The sequence below is a fragment of the Phaenicophaeus curvirostris genome, chromosome 7 (assembly GCF_032191515.1).
Source record: "Phaenicophaeus curvirostris isolate KB17595 chromosome 7, BPBGC_Pcur_1.0, whole genome shotgun sequence".
Taxonomy (NCBI): domain Eukaryota; kingdom Metazoa; phylum Chordata; class Aves; order Cuculiformes; family Cuculidae; genus Phaenicophaeus; species Phaenicophaeus curvirostris.
The window spans coordinates 30,195,046-30,219,155 of NC_091398.1; the positions used below are offsets into that span (position 1 = coordinate 30,195,046).

Genomic DNA, 24,110 nt, shown 5'->3' on the forward strand with positions numbered 1-24,110 from the left:
ACAGAGCATTTCAGTGACCTTTCTTCTTCCCTACAGTTATATATTAGTCTGATTAGTTGAAACGTTTTAATAAAAAAGAGAAAAATCGCACTGTTGTTTTTAAACACGCTGCAGATTTACAGTCTGCTCATTTGGGACTCTGCCTCAAGTCCTCCACCATGCATTTAATTTACTCAGGCAAACTGGTTTCTATGCAGTTTTGTGCCAAAATGATAATGAATGACAACTGCGCAACGATGTCACAGCTGGACTACTAGGGCTGCTAGGTCTACAAGCAAGCAGAGGGAACTTTCTTGCACCATGATGCTCTTACCTGTCCCAATATACATCACATGGTAGAGAGTATCCTTCCCCTGAACAATATCAACCACCAGCTTGGAAAATCGAATGCTGTCCTGAGTCACGTATGGATCTACAGTCACTGGCTGCACGACATCATTCATCAGGAACAAGCGCTGTGCATCCTGCAGGACTCTCTCCGTCAGGTTCTCATTAGGGCTGTCATCATTCAGTGTCCCACACTAAACATGGAAGATTGAATTTCATCACCTGCAATTTCTCCCCACTCCAGCAGCTCAAGGCCAAACCCTGAAATCCTTCTGGAAACCCATGTCCCGTTGATTTCCTGTGAAGGTCAGTCTGTGCGGAAGCCACAGTATCAGGCCCTTATCCTGATCTTAGGTCCTTAGACAAGCTTTGGCCTGCAGCCCGCTGTTTATAAATATTTCTCCCACCTGGCCCACCGACCAGTGATGTCATGTTTCATTCCCTTGTGATACCCAGGAGCCAGCACACCAAAAGAGCAAAAGGCATTTACAAACTGAGAAGAAGAAGAAAGAATTAAAGCTAGCTGTAGAAAGATATAAAGCTAGCTGTAGAATAAAGCTAGTAGCGGAAAGCAAGTTTTTGTGGTAAACCTTGAAGCATATCAAATCATCTTCAGACTCTTTCGCATCTTGGTCCATACAACGCACAAACCCTGAAGGTTAAAATAACCTGAAATATGGGTTGGTTTCGCACTGAAGAGCCCAACACACAACACTACTTTTCCTTTACGTGCTTTCTTTTGAACAGACCCCTCCAGCTTCGTTAAGCAAGGCAGCCAGTAATTCACACCTCCCCACATGCAGCTCATCTGTTCTCACAGCAAACGTCAGGTAAATTGCTCTCCACCAGTTCTTCATCACCAAGGGTGCACTGAGATAGGACTCAGTGCCCTGGTGCATCCAGAATAGGGAGGATGAAGACAGCTCATCTTCTTAAACCTCAGTGTAAGTCCTAACAAATGGATAACACATTTTAAAGCCCGAGTTTCTATCTCACACTAATCTCTACAATCCAGCATTTTCAAAAGCCAGTGAGAGATTACACTCTCCATGCAGTTTTGTGGTCGATTTCAGTAGCCAGGTCTGGATCCTCACTCTTCCCCATAACAACATATGTGGTGAGCTGAAGATTTATAACTCCAAAAGACAGCTGAGTGATTGATTATTTATCCTACCCAAGGCCATGGAATCAGTGCTACAAATAGAATTCTCATCAACTCCCATATTCAGTCCATAGACAACTTTGCTTCTCACTGTTGGAAGGGACTTCTAAAGGTCATCTAGTCCAATGCCGCTGCAATGAGCAGGGACATCTTCAATTAGATGAGTGTTGCTCAGAGCCCCATCCAGCCTGACCTTGAATGTTTCCAGGGACAGGGCACCTACAGCTCTCTGGGAAACCTGTTCCAGCGTTTCATCACACTCATTGTAAAAAATTTCTTCCTTGTATCTAGCCTAAACCTACCCTCTTCTAGTTTAAAGCCATCACTCCTTGTCCTATCCCAACAAGTCCTGCTAAAAAGTCTGTCCCCATCTTTCTCATAAGCCTCCTTTAAGTACTGAAAAGCCACAATAAGTTCTCCCCAGAGCCTTCTCCTCTCCAGGCTGCCCAACACCAACTCTCTCAGCTTGTCTTTGCCAGAGAGGAATTCCATCCCTCTGATCGCTTTTGTAGCCATGCTGCAGCAGGTCCATGTCTTTCCTGTCCTAAGAACTCCAGAGCTGAATGCCGTACTCCAGCTGGGGTCTCACCACAGTGGAGCAGAGCGGCTGCAAGCACATTGTTGGCCCCCATTCAGTGTTTCATCCACCAGGACACCCAAGTTCTCGGCAGGGCTGCTGTCCACCCTTTCATCCCCAAGCCTGTATCAATACCAGGGGTTGCCCTGACCCAGGTGCAGGGCTTTGCACTTGGTCTTGTTGAACCTCATGATGTTCACATGGGTCCACTTCTCAAGCTGGTCCAGGTCACTCTGGATAGCATCCCTTCCCTCCAGCGCATCAGGTGCACCACTCAGGGAATCTGCAAACATGCTGAAGGTGTACTTGATCCCGCTGTCCAAGTAGTTAATCAAGATATTAAACAGCACTGGTCCCAGTATGGACTCCTGAGGTAAATCAGTTGTCATTGATCTCCATCTGGACATTGAGCCATTGACCGCTACCCTCTGCATGTGACTATCTAGCCAATTCCTCAATCAACAAACATCCATCAAATCCATTCGTCGCTAATTTAGAGACAAGGATATTGTGGGGGATCATGTCAAAGGCCCTACAGAAGTCCAGATAGATGACATCATTATGCTCACACCTGAGTAATTTCACTAAAAAAAACCCACAAATGTATTTTTTCTTTATTTTGGGCTCAGGTGTTTGGGCTTTCCTTGGAAGAGAAGTTAGTGTATTGGGAATTAGGGTGTCAATTTACAGCACTCCAGCTACAGAGTACAGATTTCCCATGCGAGTACTCTCAATATGCATCAAAGCAACTCTTGGCAGAGTGGCTGCCTTTCTGAGGAGCACCATGCAGAGCTGCTCTTATAACATGCTAAAATGAATTGACAGGAATTTAGCTCACATTTACACAATAAATACGTGTCCTAACAGCTGGTGCACCAACCCCTACAATATTTTGGAGCTTGTGTGAATTAGGTGAACAAAGTGATACTAATTCCCACCACATATGAACATGAAACTTAGGATCTTCCAGAGTAGCCAGACTAAGGAAACAGTGTGATTTTTTGACATGTCCTCAAGGTGGGTTTTAATGTTTTTTCTATTACAGTGTTCTTTTTATTTTAATGACTTCTTCATCGCAAATTCTAGAGTTTTTATCTCTCTCTCTCTCCTGCCATCTCCTATACTCCTGGTTTACTCTTTTCTTGCTTTGGATGTTTTTCTCCCCACTCACTTTCCTTTCTAGAGCATCATTGAAGGAGCAGTCCCAGTGGCAGGAATGTCATTGTTGGTTTTGTTTTCTGTTCTCATCAAGTCACAGATAATCTGTCTGGTCTATTGGCAGCCCATGTGCTGACAAAGCATCCCTCTGATTTAGTTTTGTTTTGTTCTAATTTCCTGATTATCTGCACTGCCCTGATCCTCTATATCCTTCAGTATTTCTCCTTCCTCTCTGCAAGAAAAAAAATAAATCTGGCATCCTTCCTCATGTTTCTTTGTGAACACCATGGCAAAAAAATTAATTTAATTTTTTTTGCAATATCTGTCTTTTCTGTTGCTAAATTACCCTTGTCATCTCCTAAAGGCCCTTCACTGACCTCTTGTTCCTCCTGTACTTGAAAAACATTTTAATCTCTTCTTGCAATCTTCTTTTTGTCCGCCACATACCTCCTTTTCCTTTCCTTATTTTCCTCTGACTCTTTTCTTTCATCTTGCTGCTGCAATCTTTGCACTTCACATTTTATCTGATACTTTTCACTACATGGAATGCTTTCCAAAGTCCTTTTCTATTCCTCCTGGGTTAGCCTGGCAAGGGACAGAAAGTCCTTCATTCTCAGTTAACCTTAATATTCCCTTTAAACTCAAAAGAAAAAAAAAAGAAGAAAGAAAAAGAAAAAAAAGCAAGCCTGGCCACATTTGGCAAGGCTGGGCCTTTAGAGAAACTTTGTTTCTTGGTTTTGAGAACCAAGCTGAGGGGGTGATCAAGAGCCCAATCCTGTCCCACTTTGTACAGGCAGAATCCCTCATTCAAGTGCCACGAGGGAATTCAGGGGGAGAAAACAGGTTCCTCTGCACGAACCCAAACGCATTGCTGCCTGCAGTGTGGGCTTGCATCCCATCTGCTCTTGCTGTGATTTCAAGCAACTGCAGAGTCCTTTTTGGAAGGTCCTTGACATCACCAGCTTGAAGGCAGATGGCCTTTGCAGGCAGCCTCAGCACCTTTGCCACAGTAAAGGAGAGCCAGATTCACACAATCGGGCTGAAAGTATTCACCATAGGGAAGGAAGGACAGGAAGATAAGTCCATCCTCTAAGGTTTCCCCAGGTTGGAGGGGACTGAGCTGTAAAATGGGCTCATGTTTCAGAAGACTTGGGTTTGCTGGGGCTGTCACATAATGTGCGCTGCACTGACTGAATCTGGGCATAAAGCAGCTGAAGTTACTCTTTAATTTTCATGCTGGCCTCAACTCGTAATCCTGGAAAACTGCTCATTCATTAAACAAGATTTTTTTTAAGATGCAAAGGAACCACTGTGACCATTCTCAGGTGTCCTCTTCCACCCGTTACTGCTGCAATATGTCCATAACTTCTGGTAGAGCTACTGTGTCTTGGAAAGACATCTATCTTGCTCTGAGCCTTAGGGGCACTATCAAGTGATGGAAAATTCATCACATCCATACAGTCACAGGGGTTAATTGCCTTTCTTGTTTAAGAATATAGGTTGCTTCCATTCTAGTTTGACTTTGTGCAGCTTCAGCTTTCAGTCCTTCCCAGTTTCAGTGGGGACATGTCTTTGTGTCTCCTTGTGAGGATCACATTCTCAGAGTTCATGTGTCAGTGATGAGCATAACAGAGATATAAATTATTCATTTTTATAAAAAATCTGAACATTGTTGTTATTGGTAAAACCATTAAACTATTGGTACGAATCCTGTGGTCTCAGGAACATGCGGCAAGGATTTCCATGCACTGAAATGTGGAGAGATATAATTTACCTGGAGAGATATAATTTACCTGGCCCTGCCTGGTACAATGAGCTCCACACAAATCAACCCACGGGAGAGACAGAATGCAAAAGGGCCTGGAATAAACTGCAGAGCAGCAACAATACCTGGAAGTTAGGGATGGGGTTTAACGTTGGTAGCCAGGCTGATCTTGGGTTTTCTTGGTAACGGAAAGGACCGTTAAATGCCTGAGTAATGGCACTCAGATTGAAGGCACACACTGCGGAGGCAGCTATGCTGTTTCTGGAAAAAGGGAGAAAAAAAATCAATTTAATCATTAGAGCATTGACATTTTCATCATAACAGACATCAAACTCCACTCAAATAAAAAAACATGTAAATTGCTCGGTAGACGTAGAGTGATACCAATCTCAGAGTGTAAAAATAAATAAATAAATTATAAAATGCAGATGGCTTGCATGACAATTCTGAGAACAAATTTTAAGCTTGGTTTTAAAACGTCTATGATTTAGGGGGCATGGAAGCAGTTCTGACAAGAAAGGTGAATACAGTTTAATTTGCATAGATTATTTGTGTCTGGTTTTATTTTTTACTTTTTTAATATCCCATCTATCTTTATTGATTACAAACAACCTAATTTTTAATCTCTTGGTGTTTCTCAAGGTGAAATTCTGTTTCTACAGGCTCCTGAATTCTTCAATGATAAAATACATCCCCTAATATATATATATATATATAAAAAATTAAAACACACGCATGCATGCAGGGGCAGAGATAAGGGTGACAGCACAAACCAGGCTGGTTTTTACAGCAGCTTAGCACACAAAAAGGTCTTGCTGATACGTGAAAGCCTCTGTTTTCAATGATCACAGTTCATTTCTTCGCATTCCCAGCTGCGAATAGCATCTGTCTCAGGCAGGCTGTCCCCCATGCACGCGCCAACCAGGGGAGACCCGGCTAGGGAAATGCCACTGTATTAAGGGAACTTGGTTTAGGGACACTCCGCTGCCCAGGCAGCCTTTGCTGTCCCATTTCAGTCACAGAGGACCCATTTCTGCAAGGTCCTGAGCAGGCTCAGCTCCATTTGCCTCAAGAAGATTGTAAGGCGCTTCCCAGATGGTGATGGCACCTCAGGGAGACCAGCCCAAAGAGGAGCGTTTGCTAAGTAGTAACCCAAAAGTCAAACCTTCAAACCTTCTCTCAGCTCTCCCCTTTCCCGCTGCTTTTTTTTTTTTTAAAAAAAAAGGAAAAGAACAACATTTACAAAAAGAGATATCATAATAAAACTAAAAATAGGGCTAGCACCAGAGACTAACTCATCACGGTGCCTTTTAAATAACCCAAGCCCTGCTATATGCATCTTTCTGCTAATTAAAGCAATTTGAATTCTCTGAAAAGAACACATTTTTTACTAAACCAATAATTACACTCTCGCGCAAAAAAGAAGCCTTGCTCCACAATCCCAGTCTGGAAAGTGGAAGAACAGATTCTTTCACAGAATGTTTCTTCCAAGAAATATAACATCAGGAAGAACTTCTTGCTTTGCCTTCCCATTCTCTACTCCTGCCCCTGCCCCCTTCCATCCCTGGAATGATGGAGTAGCTCTCTTTGAACATGTCAAAGCCACACCAGGCGAACCTTTCTCCACTTTTGTCTGAGCACCACTGATGCAGTGCATGCTCACAGACGGCAGCTCTTAAGACAAAGCTAATGATGGATGACAAGTAAATGCCTTGAGGCACACATGGAAAAAAAAAAAAAAGAGAATGAGAAAGAAAATGAAAAAGGAAAAGAAAGGATAAAACCCCACTAGTCTAACAAAACCACTCTTTTAAAAAAAAAAGAAGAAAGGATATTTTTAGGGCCACAGTTTAGCCCTTTCCCTTTACTAGAGAGAAGAAAGGAAAGAGGTTTTCAATGAATCTGTGGCCCATTTTCCTTTCCATCTGTGGCCTGGCATATTTCCCATCCCTCCCTATGAAAAGTTTGATCTCAGCTTCAAGCCAGTGACATCAGCTCATGCAGCTGGTCCTGTGTTGTCCTGGTGTGAAGAGAAACCTCCTCTATTCCCACCTCTTATTTCCTGTGATTAACCAGGTGGTTTAGAGAATGGGTTAAGCTCAAGGAGGCTTTAACATTGTCTCTAGTACCTCCTAGAAAATTTTTAATAAAAACATCTTAAATATTTCATCAGCAGCTTCCCCCAAAACCTCTTTCCCACTGATTCAGCTGGGTATAACAAAACATGAAGCAATAAATCTCTGTGTGGTTGTTACTAAAACCACTAATAGCCCTTTGTTAAAGATGACCCTAAATGTATTAAACATGATCCCTCCAAAATAAAAATACCTTTGCACAAAAAAAAAAAATCATAGTTTTGTGGTGCATTGGTATTTTATTAGAAAGTAACTCAAACTGGAGCATACATCACCCCTCTTTGGTATGCACAGCCCATGCAGCATGATATAAGTCCTGGCGGAAGTTAAAAGAACTACCATTATTTCTCTAGTTGGATGACAAATTAGAACATTTTCTCTTTGAACTCTCAAAAGAACAGGATGGTGTAGACCCAAAATGCTACTTGATCTAGCTTCAGCTCTTATCAATAACTCATTTCTTCAATTACAGAAACGTTACATATTATATTGTCCTCTGAAGATACAGGAGAGAATGTACACCAGTAATCTATGAAGAGTGACTCAAGTAACCCAGAGGAGACAGGTAACCCTCAACGTGTCTCACATTAAACCTGCGAGACAGAAATAACAGACGAGACAAGAACTCTTCCAACCAGAAGTAGCCTATGTCTCTCCTCTTACATTAAAAAAAAAAAAAAAAAATAGAAAACAAGTGTCACCTCAAACGCCCAAAGCAGTAGCCAGGTTTCCTTTCAATGTTGACCAGGTTTGGCTAACATCCTCTAAATGATTTTAGAAAATTACTCCTACTCCTTTCAGTCCCAGGACAGATTTTCCCCAAAGTCCACAATCAAGGTGCAGTGCTCAGTCATATTTTTAATAGTTACTTCTCCACTAGCTCGCTTTCATCTCACGTTGGTAATGGTAGTGCAGAAACAAAACACAGAAGATGGATGAAGGTGGCTAAACACCTTCTTCTTGGCATTTACAAAGTGGGAATAGCATTCAGGCTTTGTTTGTTGACTCTCAGTATGAAGTGTTGACTCACAGTGCTTTAGCTCAAGAAGCTGGGGGTGATGCTTTGTGACTGCAAGGGCTGAAGTTCAAGCCCTGTCACACCAGTGAGTGACATAATAAAATACGAAGGCTTATATTCCAGTGGGGCTTGACTTCCTTGGTTTGCTGTGGGATTCTTGCGAACAGACCCCAATTCATATTGAATGACTCTCCATCGCGCAGAAAAGACCCGAAGAAGTTGGTTACCCCGCTTGAGAAAGGCACTTTTAAGTATCTGTTGCGCAGAGTAACTAACTTCAATTTTCATTCTAGTTTACACATCAGGATAATACCCGCCCTTGGAGAACATGTATTATTGAAACTTAATACCACACAGACTGGTTATAGCTTGAAACTTATCATCCTAGCCTTGGGCTTCAGAGAAAAAGTTATTTGAGTTTCCTGACTTAAAAATACACATTATGAGTTTTTTAATATATTTTTTAATTAACTCCTCCTTTCTGCTTTCACAGCTACACTACATCATTCCAATTACAATTTTTTTCAATATCAAGCCAGGAAGAGGTGATTATGAAGTTTCAGAAATCATGCCCTCCCCTCAGAGTTCTAACACTGCTTTTGATTTGTGGACCCGAAAAAGTCTGTAGCAGGGGTATGCTCCACCTTGGAAATGTCAAATGCTGTGTAGCCCGCATAACCTTGCTTCTATAAAGTTTTGTTTAATACCTACTGATGTTGATTTCAGTCGAGGCTGTTGTGATCCCATTTGTCCCATTCTACTCCTCCTGATCCTTCTCTCCCAGCCATATTGTACCCATGCACCTCATGGGCCAGCCTCCTGGTCACACAATTGTGTCAGATTGTTCAGGCAAACAGCCTGGCTGAAAATTAATTACTTTTTTCTCTTGGATCATTTTGAGATCAGCTCTCTGAACTACACAAGTAGCATTGTCAGAAGTCTGTTACAGCCCAGGCTTAAATTAAATTAACTTAACATAGAACTGCATAGTCACCTTTTATGGACTTCTAAAATCTGTGAACCATGGATTGAAAGCATTATCCTAAAGGTTATGTTGCCACGACAGATAACACAGATCGATACATTCCTCCAGATTTAACCAAAGGATCTTTCAAAAGTGACTGCTCAGATTGTCTAAGAAATCAGGATATCGTCAGTCTCAGAATGCTGGGGATAGAAGGGCAGTAAAACCAGCACAACTTACACATTAGTAGTGAAGACACCATAGATCAGATCTTGCTCAGGAAGGTAGAAGGTGCTTTGCAATTCATTATAATAGAAAGGGATTTCTCCAGCACGGGAGCAGTTCAGCCTGGCCTTCATGAAAGTTGTCCATGTGTCCTCCAGCAAAAATCTCCCTCCAATATCATTTTTGCAAACCCTTGCCACACGAGAATACACTGTTTTCCCACAGTCATGTTCTACTGCATTCTCACGGAAGAAGAAGTAAGTGAACAAACCGATGTCGTAGGCAGCGATAAAGTTAGGCTCTGAAAAAGAAACATTTGAAGAGATTCATACAGGTCAGAAATCAATCCATGCTCACTGACTTGCTCAATGCATTGCACTGCCAGCTCCCTTCATGCAGGCTGTCAAAGCTTGGGACCACAGGGAGTTTGGAGTCAGCAGAGGACATAAAAACAGCAGATATGAATAATGATACGCGGTGATACAGCTCTAGTTCCATTTTTCAGATCTTGGAAAGACCCCATTGTTTCTCCACTTTATTGGCAAAGCTGCTACTGATTTCAGTGAAAGCAGAGTTCAACACTTTGCATATGTATGACTATTCTCTGTACCCATACTCATTTTACAACATAAAGCCTTCCCATTGGGTTCCTTCACCTATTCACTTCTGAAGTGCACCTTATGATGTGTTAAATATGCTGTGTGCATCCGCCCAATTCCCCAGGCGGCTGCACTGAAACATTCAACTTACTCTCCCAGCACAATCGCATCTGGCTTTTATCAGGAAACCTTTCCAGCTTCTAGGCACAAAAGATTATCTTATGTCCATAAAACAAAACCATGCTACAGACTGATGGTATTTAAGCAAGTTCTCCTTAGTTCTTTTTCTCCAAGAATCATGGTTATTTTCACAACAATCTAAAAGAACCTTGAACTGGATTTGTAGTGAATATTTTAATTGCGTATTTAACAAAGCTTTAAAATGTATGGTCTTTTATCCCAACAGTTTCTTCGGCAAAGGGAAAAGATTAGCCAATGAATAATATTTGACTAAACAAAAAAAAACTCCTGTAGGTTTTATGAGGTGCTTTTACAACATTCATTTCTGAGTAATGCTCAAAGGAAGAAGAAAAAAAGAAAAGTACAAAATTCCTTTAATCTGCAGGCCAGGAGTAAAGGAGAACAGAGTTGTTAAGAGAGAGGATGGCAGGCTGATGCTACTGCAAGGCAGGTTTGGGAGGCAGACAAGGGTACCCAGAGGGGAGGACACTGCAAAGCATTTGCTATCAAACTTTCTTCTTCAAACAAACAGTGAATCTTAACGTGGCCACTGTGATCACCAATCTGACCTTCAGTCTAACATGAACCAGAGAATTTCAGCTTGTAATTCCGCCATTAGATGCAGTAACTAACAGGTGAATTAGGCCACATCTTTTGAAGGAGATCTGATCATGCTGGCCAATATCACATGGCTTTATATCCATCACTTTCCTTAGCAACTCATTCAAATGACTGAAGATCTCCCCAGCAGCAACCCCCACTTCTTTTTCCATTTGACATTATCAGGCTTCAGCTTCCAATCACAGGCTCTAATCTAGCCAACAAGTCATGACAAAAGAACTTCACCCTGCCAGAAATCTTCTCCTGATGCACGTACTTCCATATCATGAACAAAACACCTTTTATCTCCTTTTCAGAAAGATAGATAAATTGAGCTCCATAAGTCTCTCACTGTGAGGCAGGCTTTCCAAGCTTCAAATCACCCCATAGCTCTTTTCTGAATCACCTTCAACTTTCCTATTTCTTGTTGAAAAGTGGCCAGAACAGGATGAAATTACTCCAATGTCACCAACGTGGTGCAAGGTTATAAATCCAAGAATCACGTTAGTTCCTCCAATCACAGACAAGAAACTCAGTTTCTCTTTGTCTTTCCTTAAACTCCACTGTTCCAATGTTACTTCCTTCTGAATTCTTCATTCATGCATAGACAAGAGGGACATATTTCTAATGAGTGCATATGGGTTATGTTGTTTCTTGGTCCTAATTCAGTCTTGGCTGATGACTTCCTTCTCCTAAAATTCAGATCTCCATACTGACTTCACTATGTCTGCAGAAGCCTAGTTCAGCCTCATGAAGCTCCATATAGTGCAGAGTCTCACTGCTTTTATGTTTGATTGAAAAGTCCTGAAATCCAATAGAAAGATTCTGAGTATCTTGTCAACTTACCTGGGAAATACAGGGGTTTCCATTACTACAGTCTACTCAGGCAAGGTGTGCTCTGCCCCAGTCAGAAGGTGTGAGCTCAATGAAATCGTATAGCTTGCTTGACACAGGGTATTATCACACTGGGGTAACAGATGTTTTTAATGACATTAAATCCACAACAGCATGGAACATAACTTGGTGTGAAATTTCTCATTTTCAGACTGGTCTTGCACTGAAACTAATCATCTTCAGAGGAGTCAGCGGAAGCAGAGGATGCTTAACTGTGCAGAAATGGGTCAGCAATATAATGCTTTGAGTTCATTTCAATCTTCAAATCTGAGGGTTTTCTTGTTAAACTGATGTATTTGGTCATCTCACAAGACAGAGACCTATGTATATGTTAAGACTCACTTTCTATATCCTAAATCAACTTACCTGAAATACTTCCAGAAACATCTTTTAAACATCTTCTAAGCTGCATTGATTACTGCACCAGAAGCCCTTCCCCATCATAACTGGGTCCCAGTATGAAAACAGAGGAAAAGCAAGCCTGTCAAGTTGACTTTAATACACCTCTTGATCAGATATGACCCACATGACTTTACCATTGAGCCATTTGGAGTTGTATTGTGCTGTCCTAAGTGGGGGAACATTTCCAAGGCTGCGGTAAATAGCAGGATCCCGTCCAGAGAAATCAATTACAGTTGCAGCATAGAGTTCTCCTCGTGATGTAATCACAGCTGTCGAGTTATGCCGTGGGTCGTATGGGCACCGAGCCACTCCATTAATTCTGTCAATGATTTTGCTAAGATTTCCTACCTGTATTCAAAATGAGAAAGGAGAGAATTTAAAGAGCATCTGGCATTCTTACTGGTACAGGTAATTCAGTTTGCCCATAAGTACCTATGAGCAAACCCTTGATTTTTAAAAAAACCAGCAATTGTAAGAAAGTAACATCAGCAATGGCTGTAAATTGATCATTGCATCCATCATTTGCCAACATAAGAAGTTATGTCTGAGCCTCACTGATCCTATTGCTTTGTATGAAGGGCAATTCTCCAAGCCAATAAAGCCTGTAGGCCTCAACCCACACGGTGTAAACAGGTGCTCCTGCTGCTAGCACAGGTTTCTAACCTTCCATAGACACCTCCTGAATGTAAACTGGCATTAAAACATATAAAAATAAACATTGCTTCGGACCTGCTCCTGCCTCCCTTGAAGCCAAAGGGAGTTTTGCCATTTATTTTAAGGAAACATTTAAGTATTCAGTTCAGGAGGCATTTACAGCTAAACTTGTCTATATTTCCCATTTTCAACAGCATACTCAAAGTTTACATGAGCAGCACATTGTCCAAACCCAGTTCACTTTTGCTCCCCACTTGCAGATACACCCACTGCCCCAAAGCAGCCCAAAGGGACCAAAAGAACAAAATCAAACCAAGCTCAGATTGGCTACATTTGGAACATACTCTCTGCAGCCAAGATGCCCTGCCAAGCGTTTGGCCTTCCCCACAGCACGTGTCCAGCCCTCACCATGACCACAAAAGAGGCAAAACAGACCTGTCGACTGGAACACACTGGCGAAAAGGCATTGGTACCACAGGTAAAAACCTTCTTGCCATAAACAATCAGCACTCGGACATAGTTCTGGCACTCTTCCTATAGGAACATAAGACAGAGGATTTTTTAGAAGGAGACTGTTAGATTATTTATTATGTTAAAGAAATACCTGTATTGCAGCTGGAATACACCTTCCTTAGCTCTAAATTGGACTGAGGTTTGTTGCATCAAGCAGTGCACATCTGTAAAGAGCTAGTGGTCTAAGCATGCAAGCCCAGTTTGCTGGTTATTTCTCTAATCATAGCCCTGCACAGACCCTGGATAGGATGTTACCCATCAGGTTGTGTTATACAAGTGCCTCTTTCTGTGCTCCGCTTCGACTAGAGGAGGAATCCTCTTTCATTTCACAATGACACTTTTGACCTATTTTACCCTGTAGTGTTGAAGCTTAAAAAACGTTAGAGACACCAACTCTGGTGAAGGCCATTGGGTCTGTCTGCACTATAATTCACACTAATGCTAGCAGGAAAATAGCAGGAACTTCTACCTAATAGGCCAGGATGCTCTGGAGAATCTCGTGCTTGAACAGATTGTTTCACCCTGCCTCCCACCAATATTGTGCACTCAGGATTTTCCATGGTAGGATTTTCTCTTTCAGGCCAGGACAGTGAGGAATAAGAAATCTCAACTACATTACCATTTGCTGATACAACTAGATAACTCCCTCCATATGCCAGCCCCAAAGGCATGGCGTTCCAGTCATCCCATGCTGCAGCAGGGCTGCCACACTTATCTCTTTCCACAGTCTCATATCCAGAGATGTGTGGACTGCAGATCAGGCTACCTGAGCCCCTTTGGGGAGTTAAGCCATGGGAGAGGAAGAGGACACATATGGCAAGGACTTTCTAATGTGATGCACAGGGAGTGGGAGGTACGATACTAGCATGCAGCTCCCATAGCCAGCGTAGGAGGCTTGAGAGCTGTCTGCCCTAAGGTTCAGCTGAACAGCCCCAAAGAGAGCTGCAACATGAGCCTGGCACCAGCCTGCCCACCTTGTGCTCTGCGGATACCTCAGAGGAAAGGATATGGGCAACAGCTAGTGACTGGCACCTAAAGGGCTCCAAGTGAAGAAAGTCTATTACATTCTAGTGTAAACAGAAGATCATAATTTGCCACTAAGCTGAGCCTATTGCTGCAGACACGGCTTCTTTTTCTCTAAGCAGCAATCACTCTGCGAGTTTCCCTGTCTCTCAGTGCTCCACGCTGTTGATCATTTCCCTGAAGACTTCATTTGCAAGATTCAGCAGTGTGAAAACACTCCCTATCATCTGGAAAGGAAGACGCTTCCTTAGCTGGATTACATGTTATCTCCTCTCATTTGCTGTATGGAAATCAACTCACTGAAGGATGGCATTTAGTGAAAACCCACCAGCGTTAACCACAGACAAGTGGCTGCATGGGCATGACATATGGGACTTGCTTTTTAATGGAGAAGATCTCATGTACTGCACTTCAGAGCCAGCCCAGGAGCACTCGCCCAGCCCAGGCAGAGGCCACAGAGCAGGTATTGCCAGTCTTGCTGATTAGGGATCAGATACATAATGCCTGGCACTCAGAAATGAGAGCTTGAATTTACAGCTGGGTCGAAATCTAAAGTGAGAGCTTCAATTTACAGCTGGCAGAAATCTAAAATCCTAATTTGCAGAATTCCCTTCTTTGCACAGAGCTATATTACAGATTAACAGACTTCTATTTCTACAAAATTCTTCCCAGCTGAAAAGATAGCACACCAAAAAGAATTTCCCTGGGAGGTCATGTGCTGGATGATCTAGACTCTACTGACACTGATACATGTGTTGCACACCTTACTACAAGACACAGTAGCCTAGGTGAGTAAGGATGCTGGAAGCTGGTAGAATATTTTGTTATTTTAGCCTAATTAAGCAGAGCGGGCATTTTCCTTGTACTTGCCTTACTGATGATGGTAACAGAGCTCTGTGCTCCTGAAGGAAATGCAATGATAACTTGTACATGTCATCCACTGGTCTCAAAGCAATTTATACAGCTTTAAGTAATGTTCTGAAACAGATGTGCGTTATCTGCCCTGTTCTCTCAGCTGGATGAATCAAAACATAGAGGTGCTGCATGATTTGCCACGGTGACACACTGAGTCAAAGGAGATCCTGAAGGACAGCAACGAAGACCTAACTACCAGACTCCACCTCTCTAGCCTAGCCCAAAGAGGAATACTGTACTCATCTGGCATTTCTGGTTGCTATACCCACTATCAGTCACGTTAGCCTATGAAAACGTCCAGCAAAAGCAAAGAAGAAACCAAACCACTTAGGTGTTCCAGCTTGCAGGATTTTTCTCAAGTCACTGTTGGTGAGACTTACATTAGATCCCCTTTCTACGCTATTCTCAAAATAACTAGCAAGCAACAGCCTCCTCTCTGTGTTCTTTAAACCAGCCTTGATTTGCTCTGAGAAGTCATTCAACATGCCGCTCTCTGCAACAATTTGTAGCTGAAGCAACTGGTTAGTAAGATGATCTCACAAACCCCTATAGAAAATAGGAGCTATCTAACGCAGTTTCTTCCACGTGGCTGGAAAACTCTAGGCATGCAGGAGGCAAAATTCAGACAGGCTTTAAAGCCAGGAAATCCGGCAAGGTTGAACCCAACTCTGTCCAGACGACACGATATCTGGATCCTGTACTCACATTAAGGTGCAGACAGTTAAATCTGGGTATGATCAGTCTGCAAATCTCATCACCAGAAGATATTATTGGGATCAAGAGATTAAGGATTTAAATAAAGGGAGAAGACTGGGTATTTATATGGTTAATGAGAATAACCCAGTTATATTAGTTGGGATTATTATTAAATATATGGCAGAGCTGATAAAAACCTGTGGCTCACTGCCAGAGCATTGAGCATTATCTCTGATTTTCCTATGAATTGAATGCTACCCACTTTGAGGTTCTTGCTCCTTCCTCAAAATTACCTTGTACTGGTCCCTTTTTTTGAGATAAGGCCTTAAAATTGAGCAGATACTACTTTTTTTTTTTTTTCCCTCCAGTCTAATGATCCTTGTTTTTTCTAGAAAGGAAACGTACGCAACTTCTAATGCTCAACCATATAGAGCACAGGGTCTCATGGTCACTTAATAAACCTCGCTGAAGCCCCTCTATCTCCCCTATCCCCCCATTTGGCCATCCTAACTTATTTAATTTGCTGTACATTTAGATCTGAACGTGTCTGGGAGTGCTGTAACATCCACGACTGTGGGCAGGAGTGGACCTCTAACTCATACAGATATCCGGCTGCTTGTAAAGCTCATTTCAAACCTAAGAACACAGAGTGGTGCCCTGTTACTCCCTTCATTCCTGTGGACAGATCAGCAAATGGAGGGGCTGAACACCTGCCAGCTTTGATTTGAGGTAAAATTCAAAAAGACATTTTCAGGATGCTGCAAATAAGCCAGCTGTAGGTGCTTCTTGAGTCGTTTCATCTGTCATCTCTGAACACTGGAGTTCTGAAATGTTATAAGCCCTTAATCTCATTGTACAGATGTATTTTTCTTTGAAAGCGTAACCATATACAGGCACTATTTTAATTGGTCTTTTAATTTGAATAAACCACTCAAGCCCTGTGGTCAGAGATCTCTTTCTTACTTTTTTTTTTTTTAAGGCAAACGTGATTTCAACACATAATGACATATTTTTATCTCAGATTATAAACACTTACATGCTGTATGTGAAGAAACACAGACTTGGGGAGCACAACCTGCAGTTCAGAGGTCAGCCAGCAGAACTCCACATTACCCCTTCTATGACATTTTAGAGTTCAGCAAACGTTTAATTTATCTATTGCAGGTCATCCCAATTTGTTAAAAAAAAATATCAAGATCTAACATGTTCTTGAGTACTGTTATTAACACACACTTTCAGATATCTATATTTATTTCTTTGGACAAACAGTCCTATTAATCAGTTTAAGCCAATATTCTGACCAAGCTGCCTTTCTCCATTGAGTGCAAAAGATAGCAAAGAGAATTGCTAATGATTTTTCCAGCCAAGTTTTCTTTAATGAACTTGTAATCAAATTTGGGGGCTGATTCTGCATTGGTAGCTTAGCAGACATACTACGAATGTAGGTTCAGATCTCTAGGAACAGTTACAAAGGGGGAAAAAAAAAATCTGATGGCCTCACAGTTATTTCCATTTGCCTGGGGATTTATAAGATGCCTGTCCTACCTGGATGCCTATTCATAGAACCATAGAATGGTTTGAGTAGGAAGGCACCTTAAAGATCATCCAGTTCCAACCCCCCTGCCATGGTCAGGGATACCTTCCACTAGATAAAGGTTGCTCACAAGCTTCACCCAACCTGGCCTTGAACACCTCCAGGGATGAGGCATCCATGACTACTCTGGGACACCTGTTCCAGTGCCTCATCAACATCACAATAAAAAATGTCTTCCTAATATCTAATCTAAATCTCCCCTCTTTCAGCTTAAAACCTCACCCCTCACCCCATCACTGCACTCCCTGAGCTAACAGAGTGTATCAGTAGACTCCCTACAATTCCTAAGTGGCATGGAGATTCCCAGCTCCACTAGATAACCAGAGGGGACATGCTCTGTGTGATGCAGAGCCACTTGAAGGCCTCAAACAGCAGATTCCTCCACTAGCTCAGAAATTTCTCCACTAAACCCTGCAGATAGGCTTTAGCTGTGGCCCTGTAACCTTGTGTGAATCAGAAGATCCCCCTATATCATGGCATCATCCAAGAAAAGGAAGAAACTCTACTGGCAATAGACTGGAACAACCAGTAGCTGGATGCCAATCAGATATTTCTGGTGGTTCTTTCTTGCTCTGGAAGTATTAAGTGCATCATCATTCTCCTACACAAAGCTCTTAGGACAGCACATAAGAGCTGGATCACTGCTGTTTTCACAAATGGTTCCTTTTCACATTCTGAAATGACAGTATGCTGCTTTTGGAAAGTTAACAAGTAATTGTGTGCTTAGACAAAAGAAAGACTGAATTGCTCTTGTTTACAAAGCCACAACTTTCCATGCCAGGCAAAATTCCTTAGATGTGGTAGATGTGGACAGTTATGCAGAGATGAACCAATTAGAAACTAGAAGCTGAGCAATTCCTGATGAAATTGAACACACTTCTTCCCCTTCTGCTCTATCCATCACTCATTTTAACTACAAACTTTGGGTGACATGATTTGGAAAACAAAGAAAAGCAGCATAACACTGACTTTGTTCTCTGCATTGTCTCTCAGTAATGTGGCGGCTTTCCAGGGGACAACTTTAAGGTGCTAATCAGGATACATTTCTTAAATGCTGCAAAAATAAGAATGATTACTCGTGGAAGCCAGCATGTATCTCCAGAGACACAGCAAATGAAGCATATACAACTCGTTCAGGAAACCACAAGTTTTGGTTGATAAATACAACACAAATGAAAGACTGTTCTGAGGTGTTTGTTTTAGTACCACATGACATATAGTGGAGAGCTAATTTTAAAATCAGGTTCAAGAATGTATATATTAATGGATTAAAATCTGATAAATTATTGGACTGAAAAAGCCTCTCAGAGTGAAATAATTCATAAGCTTACTATTCCAACGGGGTCTCAGATGGGGTGGTGCTAGCCCAATATCAACATTTTACTTAACAAACATTTGTGGATAAATCAAATATTGCAGAAATAGTAATTACCAGCGAGGCCAAAGCCTCACTATACATAGAGTGATACATGCTAGGCTGGTAAGCTGGACCCAACAAACAAATTAAATATTTGCAATATATTATGCATTAAAAACCAAGGAACAAAAGGGCTCTGTGTATAGACTGGGAAATTACATACCAAGACTAGCAATTGTGAAAAGGATTTAGTGGTCACAGTGGCTAGGCAATTCTGCATATCGTACATCAGAAAAGCTTATGAAACTGCCAGGTATATGAATAGAGGAGGGTAAACACAAGGTAGAAGACTGTTTTAATCACGCTCAGGCATTAGAGAGATTGACAAGGGAATACAGGTGAAAAATTGGACTATACAGAAAACAAGCACAAAAACATATTCAAGATGAGCAGAAAAATTATTTAAAGAAAGGCTTGGAGAACTCAGCTTTTTACTTTATCAAAAAGCCTAAGTGATTTAACAAGAGCATATAAGCGCTTTTGTAAAAAAATAAATACTGGTAAGTGAAGGGCTCTTTAATCAAGCAGAGAAAGGGCAAGATGAGCCCCAGCCACTCAAAACTGAAGCCAGATCCAAAGAGGGAATTAAGCAGACGTTAACAGGGGAGGTGGTCTGCCAATAGAACAAGTCAGCAAAGCACACAGTTAGCCCATTTGTTTCTTGCCTGCAGTTCAAAACTTTTTGCCTTCCTCAAAAAGGTGCAGCAGCCAAGCCCATTACTGAGGTCAATTTAAGAATAAGAAGGTGAAATCTGTGACTAAAGCTACACGGGGTGTCAGAAGAAATAACCTAATGGTGCCTTCTAACCTTAAATCTGGGACCCAGATTTCTCATCTCCCTTTTCTCTGGCTTAAATGTAGCGTACCCATCATGCCATAATAATTATACTTCCGTGATATGCATTTTGTCTCTTTTATTCTTGCACTTCTTATTTTCCTTATAGCAAAGCTCTAAGAATTTTAGAAGATCTTTTCTAAGCAGCAGGAAGAATCTGATTTAGATACTCAACAGGCATAAGAAGGAAGAGGAAAAAGGCATTGCAATATACTAGGTGGCTTTGAAAACCTCACCCTGAAATACAGACGTTATTAAATCAGCAAAGAAAATGGACTAGTCATATAACTTACACAAACTACACTGTGAATTAATATAAGAGCCAAAGGTCCTACTTATTTCTAGCCTCTGTCACCACATATCTAAGTGCCTGACAATCCATAACATATTCATCATCACATCATCTGTGCTAGGTAGAAAACTGCCTTTATTCAAGTTTTGACAAAGCAGAGCTGAGGCAGGCAGAGCTCTGGATCTTGTTTGTTCTCTGGATCATGGCACAGCAGAACCAGAAATATCCACCTTAGTACTTGCAGCATTTACCCAGACAAGAGCAGAGATGCTGGGTCAGAGCTGGACTACTTAGCTGGAGTACAGCACATCACCAGGTGTCTAGGGTAAACTTGGTACTTTTGGAGCTAGCGCTACGTCATTTCTCTGCAGTGTTACAAAAAAATAGATGTGTAGACTCTCCCCAAGAGGGACTCAGCCATGGACACATACAGTAAGTACACACTTGGGAGATCTGAGTTTACTTACCTACTGCAGAATCCATCTGCTTTTGTTTGTAGCTTTACGTCTCCTTGTCAGACTATTAGTCAACACATGTCTACCATCAGTTGTAGGTCAAGAAGTATTTAACATTCTGTTTAATTATTGTTCCTCAGAGCTTCACACCCATGGCCACCGCACCCCCTCAAAAAATTTCAAGGTCTGGATCACAATCAGCATAAGTTCAGCTGTTCAGAGCACTATCCTCATGAAATCTTTGGCAAACTTGGTAGTGTGAGGAGGCAGCAGCAGTAAAGATGCTCAGTATACTCAGACCATTGCTTCCTTTCAGCATGACAGTAAAAAAAGATAAATTGAAATTATCCTACAATTTGTTCAGTCAAATGCATGGTTTTATCCAGGGATTGACAAAATAATTCTGGGTTATAAATTCAAATTCTTCATGAACAATGGGATACAATTTAAATCTCACAAACTTTACAATGGAAGAAAAGAACAAAATCCTTTCTTTACACATTTTAAAGTACAAAGACTACAAATTCAAAAATTCTCCCTGTCTTGGGTGAAGCTTCTGTTTGGTTCTTCTTCTAGTGGCTGGCCATGTTTGGTGTTTACCTAATCCAGCCCATTTTGCCTTCATGGTGTTTTCCTGCATAATGTAGATCCTACACGAAACTCTAATATGTGTTCAGGATACCCATACTCCTGTTCTCCACAGCTACATGAAGACAAATTCAAGCTATCTTTTTTTTTTGTATACACAAGATAATACAGTAATCACATTAAGTTTATTATAAAAAATGAACATGGTCAATGGAAGATCACATAATCCTGCATTTAAAGCACTGAACTGGAACTTGGCAGAATTCCAGCACTTTGGGCCAACCACACAATAACTCTGCTTATACATGGGGGGGTGAAGCAGAAAGATCATGCTTATCCTCCCTTATCTTTTATCCAACTCCTTTAGTTTAGACTGAGAAGTCTGTGTGTTGTATTATTACAGACAATTGGACTCTCAGTTGAGATATGAAGATTTTTGAGCAGTAACAAGACCACATCTGAAAACTCAAACTACTTCCTGCTTTTAGATAAATGACTTTGGTTTAGCTTCTCAGAAGAGGGGCAGAAAGGACCTGTGTTTGGATCAGAACTCTGCACTTGTAAGACAGTACACCTTCGTTCAAGCAATTCTTGCTTTAAAGTGCATTTCGGCAGACTGCACCTGCCTCCAAAGGAGCTCTGCAATATTCCACCTGAACAATCTGCAGTGTGCTAGCATTTCCAATTCTCATGTTCAAGAGAATTATACAAAGGTGAACTTTAACTGCAAGCAAGCATCAAAGCTCACGTTGCTAAATACCAGTGGCTCACTGCTGAGCACTGAGACTAAGCCAACCTGCACAGCCTCAGACCCCACTGCAAGTTGTTACCCTTGGCTTACCACCACTCTGCTCCTTGGTGTGTCACAAATTGTGTCCTCTCCAGCAGTGAAATCACCTTTAAATTTCATGCAGAGCAAGTCTAATAACTTGGACAGGGGGCCTTTGAAATGGCTTGCTAGTGGTGGATCTAAACTGCTGCAAATTTAAAAGCTCAAGGTGGTGTCAGATGCTCCCTGTGTGGATTTTGCATGATGCAAACAAATCTACCCATAGCATCACTGTAACAAAGCAAAACTTACCTCTGTTTTCCCTTTACTTTGACAGGACCTCCTGGTGTCTTCATCTGAACCCCATGCTGTTGCCTGAGAAACCAAAACGTACAAATCACATGACAAGGTCACCAACCACCATGTCCAGAGACTCCCAAAGCCAGGGCAAGTATCTCCAGCCAATTCCCACAGCCCAATTTAAAAGCAGCATAGTAATGGTAAACATGTATTTCGCTCCCACTGTGCTCACTGTGCACACAAATGATAAAATAGATGAGAAGTCCAGAGGCAGAAGCAACTGGAATGTTAACAGAGGATAGATTTTAATTTACATGTAAATAAAACTTCTCATCATCATTCAGCTGGAAGGTCCAAGACACAAGCCCTGTACACCAAGCTATCTCCCATTTTCAGAGAGGACAGTGCTTTACAGAAGTACAAGCTTTCATCACCAAAATGAAAACCACTCCTACAGCCACCTCCACTAGTTCTGTACAAATCTGCCTGTCTCCTTAGACTTACCCACAAGATTATCACCTCCTAAGTAAACCTGCAGCCAAGTGAGCTGGATAAAACAACAACTGGGAGCTGACAGATAAAACCCAGAGAGACGGGAAGAAGGGAGAAAAGAAGGATGGTGATTTGAAATGCCAGACAAGTGGGGTCAGATCCTGAGGTGGAGCAAAATGCATTAGGGCTGATGGCAATATTGAATGGGGGCTGTGAGACCCAGACAAAAAGCACATGGGATCCCCAGTTGGTTCTGACTGACTCCTTTGGAGTGAAGAGGCCCCTTCCTTCGCAAGAAAAGTCAAGACCAGCAAAGATGCATTAGAGAGAACTTTTAGTTTTAAAATATTCAGCAACATACCCAACCATTCAGTGCCCTCCGCAATTTTCCTCCCTTCAGCATTTTTTTAAAATAGCCTTAACAAATTCAAGCAGGTATTGTTAGCTGGAGGTGAAAATACATATAAACATCCATACTATACATAATACATCATTCTGAGTACAAGAAAAATAACTCTGTTACACTGGGAAAGGCCAGGCTCGCAAAGTTCAGATGCAGATCCAAAGCTCCCCTATAAGAGCCAAGATTTCCTTTTTTCCCCAGTGCGTTATCAACACAGAAAATAGCTTCAAAGTATGGTCTGGATCTCAACTCTTCTTGAACCTTCTCACTGCAGCCAAGATATTTCTTTAAACTTCCACAGAAATCATCCCCTCAACACATGATAGACTTTTTTATTTTTGCCGGAGAAAGATGGGAGACCACTAAGAAGAGGGGATGAATTTTCCCAGACCCAACTCAGGTCCACAAAGACACTAACTCAGAACTGTAAAAAGATTCCACCACCAGGAAATGCAATATTACAACATTTGGGGAAGGGATATTTCTACCTCACTGAAAAAAAAAATATTTAAAAAATATCTGCTCTGTTAGCTGCGTATTCAGTTCACTTGGGCTTGAAGTAAGACTTTACAAGCACAGGCAAAGGTCCAGTGGGACAAGGGAAGAGCACAGACCTTTCCCTGGGATTCACTTGGGAAATACCTCCCATGTACTGCAGTCCAATCCAGGCTGAGGGCCAAAAGCCTGTGTCTCAGAAGTGTTTTTTGTGAGAGCTGGGATAAGTACTTGCTGGAAACAATCATTTAGCCATATCCTAAGAGGGGATATGTCACTGGATGAGGGAGCTTGTGTCGATAAGCCATTATAGGAGAACAAGAAATTCTGACTGGTGACTCCTGGGAACCCTTGACATCTGCAAAACAACATTGCGCAGCAGTGTTTTGATCCTCACTCACAAATGTAGCCCATATTCATCTAACCACAGTATCCTTGCACCTTAGATCAAATTTTGACAACATCAATAGGAAAAAAAATCCTAAAAGAGACAGCTTATTAGATGGCTCTTCTTCCCATTTCAAAACCAGATACAGAGCACTCTGTTATACAGCCCAGTTTACCTTAACAGGACAAAATGAAAACAAAAATCATTGGTTACTCCAACAATCAATGCTGCTTCTCTGGAAATTCTCTGGGTCTTCTGGGAATGCAGCAACACAG

General features: G+C 41.7%; 1 protein-coding gene across 4 annotated transcripts in view; it reads right to left on the reverse strand.

Moving 5' to 3' along the window:
- The window catches only part of SEMA5B (semaphorin 5B), a 201,764-nt gene that overhangs the window by 62,161 nt on the left and 115,493 nt on the right, over window positions 1-24,110 (reverse strand). For all 4 annotated transcript variants that reach the window (XM_069861435.1, XM_069861434.1, XM_069861436.1 and 1 more), the window contains exons 6-11: window positions 22,070-22,132; window positions 13,096-13,194; window positions 12,141-12,354; window positions 9,347-9,632; window positions 5,115-5,250; window positions 314-521 (exon numbers count right to left, since the gene is read on the reverse strand). In XM_069861435.1, coding sequence (XP_069717536.1) covers window positions 314-521; window positions 5,115-5,250; window positions 9,347-9,632; window positions 12,141-12,354; window positions 13,096-13,194; window positions 22,070-22,132 — 1,006 coding nt within the window. The remainder of the gene's footprint in view (window positions 1-313; window positions 522-5,114; window positions 5,251-9,346; window positions 9,633-12,140; window positions 12,355-13,095; window positions 13,195-22,069; window positions 22,133-24,110) is intronic.